This window comes from Vicia villosa, unplaced genomic scaffold (assembly GCF_029867415.1).
Source record: "Vicia villosa cultivar HV-30 ecotype Madison, WI unplaced genomic scaffold, Vvil1.0 ctg.002116F_1_1, whole genome shotgun sequence".
NCBI classification, from domain to species: Eukaryota; Viridiplantae; Streptophyta; class Magnoliopsida; order Fabales; family Fabaceae; genus Vicia; species Vicia villosa.
The window spans coordinates 278795-281892 of NW_026705844.1; the positions used below are offsets into that span (position 1 = coordinate 278795).

General features: G+C 34.8%; 2 protein-coding genes across 2 annotated transcripts; both read right to left on the bottom strand.

Annotated features, from left to right (window-relative positions):
• Positions 1 to 489: 489 nt before the first annotated feature.
• Positions 490 to 909, bottom strand: LOC131637931 (uncharacterized mitochondrial protein AtMg01250-like). The gene has a single exon (XM_058908500.1). It carries the CDS (start codon positions 907 to 909, stop codon positions 490 to 492), a length of 420 nt encoding a protein of 139 aa, XP_058764483.1.
• A 79-nt stretch (positions 910 to 988) lies between these two features.
• Positions 989 to 1781, bottom strand: LOC131637932 (uncharacterized). The gene is made up of 2 exons (XM_058908501.1): positions 1662 to 1781; positions 989 to 1342 (listed from the first exon to the last, which is right to left on the bottom strand). The coding sequence occupies exons 1-2, from the start codon at positions 1779 to 1781 to the stop codon at positions 989 to 991; spliced, it is 474 nt and encodes a 157-aa protein (XP_058764484.1).
• Positions 1782 to 3098: the final 1317 nt, after the last annotated feature.

Below are 3098 nucleotides of genomic sequence, written 5' to 3' on the forward strand. Positions count from 1 at the left end.
CAAGAGATAAAATATCCTTCCACCAAGAAGATTTAAAAGAACAAACACTATTAAAATATCTGCCGTTGATCACTTGCAAACAAATATCTCCATATCGAGCACGTAACAAGTTGTACCAAATAGAGTCTGCTCCTTGAAGAATCCTCTATCTCCATTTGTTAAGGAGGGAGAAATTGAATTCATAAATTATTTTAATGTCAATCACTCCCTCTTCATACGGTAATGACAACTCTTTCCACCCCACCCAATGAATCTTTCTTTTCTCCTCCGAACCTCCCCACAAAAAACTACTTTGGAGCTTTTTAATCTCTTTCACAATCTTCACCGACATTTTATAGAAAGGCATCATAAAAATAGAGAGGGAACATAAAATCGATTTTAGGAGAGTAATTCTCCCCCTAAATTGAGAAACCTGTTTTTCCAACTCGAGAGGCGCTTCTTTATTTTCTCCAAAAGCGCGTGCCAAGTTGAAATCCTCCTAGGATTCGATCAAACAAGAATACCTAGAAACATGAACTCTTTTCCTTCCACCTTAAAAGATAAAAGGGAGGAAGCGGCTACCAACAAATTATTGTTAATGTTGATACCAATCAATTTACTTTTATGGTAATTGATACCAAGACCGAAAACCATTTCAAACGCCTTCAACACCGTCTTGATAGCCCAAATTTGCTTCCAATTACCTTCACCTATCAACAACGTGTCGTCTGCGAATTGAAGGATATCCACCATGCATTTATCGCTAATGAGAAATCCTTCATATTCACCTATCTTGATCGCTTTCTTAACTAAAACCGTGAGACCTTCCGTCACCAAAACAAAAAGAAACAGAGATAGTGGATCACTTTTCCACAGTCCTCTCTCAACCGTAAATTCCTTTGTCGGACTCCCATAAACAAGAACAAACATTTTTCTTTGAAAGATCAACATTTCCATTCATCTCATCCAAACCTCCCCGAACTCCATTTCCTTCAACAAAAATCTAATTTCAATTCACCTTGTGGTAAGCCTTTTCAAAATCAACCTTGAAGAGAAAGCAACTCCTCCCTTCCTTTTGAGCAAAATCAACCACTTTGTTTGCTACCATAACTCCATCAAGAAGTTTTCTTCCCAAAATGAACTCACTTTGATTAGGAGAAATAATGGAATCCAAAACACACTTCAACCTTCCCTCCAATAGTTTAGAAATCGCTTTGTACAAGCAACCAGTTAAGCAAATGGGTCTATAATCTTTCAAGCCTAACGCATTAGGAGATTTAGGGATCAAAATCAAAAAAGAAGCTATCACCGTCTCAGAAATAACACCACTGGAATGAAAGTCGTTAAAGAAGCGAATGAAATCCTTTTTAAACATAAACCAACATTTCATATTAAAATGAAATGAAAAATCATCTGGACCCGGACTTTTAGAACCCCCACATCCCTAAATGGCTTCCTTGATCTCACTTTCATGGAAAGGAGATTCAATATAAAAAACTATCCTCCGCATTAACCCTTTTGAATGAAATACCTTCTAAAGAAGGCCTATTCCAATTCAAGTCACAAAATTTACTCAAAAAATGGGAAAACACTTCCTCTTTGACATCCGAAACCGAGTCAATCATTCCACCCGTGGTGTTGATTGGACCAATGTGGTTATGCCTTCTCCTTTATTTTATTACCTTATGAAAAAACCCGCTATTAGTGTCACCGTCATTAAGCCACACCAACCTAGACTTTTGAATGGGCATGTTCTCCTTGATCCTCAAATTCAACCAAAAGCGACTAGTAGCCTCTTTCATATCTTTTACAATAGTATCCTTTCCTCCAACTCAATCCTCCTCAAGCAATTCATCCCTTTGTTGACTTCCTTTACCTCATCTTCCACCTCCAAATCTATCCTCCCAGAGATCTCTTTATTCCACTAGTTAAGTCTCTCTTTTAGAATTCGAAATTTCTCATTTAAAAAATAATCGCTTTTTCCTTCCACTACCATTTCTTTTCAAACTTTCTCAACAAAAGGAATAAAAGACTTGAAGGTGAACCACTCATTGTTGACCTTGAAAGATTTAAGCCCCCAATCCACATTATCCTTGACTAACCAAATAGGGAAATGGTCTGAAATGTCTCTTGAACCAATATGTTTGCCAACCACTCCCCTCCTATTCACAATAAATTCCGAAATGAGGAAGCGATCCAGTCTACTCATCGACTTTCCATCTCCACCGTACCAATAAAATCTTTTACGTTTGTAAGGAACGGCGACCAATTTACAATCTCCAATGAATTCCGCAAAAGCATTAGTCTCGACTTTATTTTCTACCAAGGACCGTCCTTTCCTTTCTCTATGATTCTTGATGGCGTTAAAATCCCCACAAATAATCCATTCCCTATCAACATATTTGTCTTTAAGATCCAACAAGACTTTCCATAAGAGTTTTTTCTTGAGAAAATCGCAAGAGTAAATATTGAAGACATAATAAAGATCATTTGTCCATAGCACCTTTATCCCCAAAAAGCCAACTCCTTTGAAACTGTTCAAAATAGTAACCGAATTTTCTTTCCAGAGAGTGATCATTCCACCAGACATACCTACTGAGTTTGAAAAAGAAAATCCAATACCCTCATTCTTCCAAAAACTTTTAGCAATGAAAATAATACTCATTAATTTAAACCATTAGATTGTGAAGAATTAATGGTCAAGATGTGGAGTAAATCTGGATAACTTACTCTTGAAGTAAGAATATTATATATATATATATCTATATATATATATATCTATATATATATATATATATATATATATATATATATATATATATATATATATATATATATATATATATATATATATATAATTTGAAATCTTTTATGGATGGTGCACAATTATTAAATAAAAATGAAAAAAAAGGACATAAAAATTGCGGAAATTCATTTTCTTGATGCTAGCCACCGCAGAAATTCAATTGATTGTCGCTAACCATAGAAGAAATTTATTTCCAGTCGCTAACCATAGTTGACGTATATCATGGTGTAAATTAAATAAGTATCAAATAAAAAAGAGACACGTAAACGAAACAAAATGGAAAACTTGAAAATATAATGGATATTATAGTGAA

What these genes read in the sequence shown, in the direction of transcription:
- LOC131637931 (XM_058908500.1), bottom strand. Translation starts at nt 909, where the DNA reads ATGTTTGTTCTTGTTTATGGGAGTCCGACAAAGGAATTTACGGTTGAG.
- LOC131637932 (XM_058908501.1), bottom strand. Translation starts at nt 1,781, where the DNA reads ATGAAAGAGGCTACTAGTCGCTTTTGGTTGAATTTGAGGATCAAGGAG. An exon ending in ATAGCGGGTTTTTTCATAAG is followed by an intron (nt 1,343 to 1,661) that starts GTAATAAAATAA and finishes ATGTTTAAAAAG; the next exon opens with GATTTCATTCGCTTCTTTAA.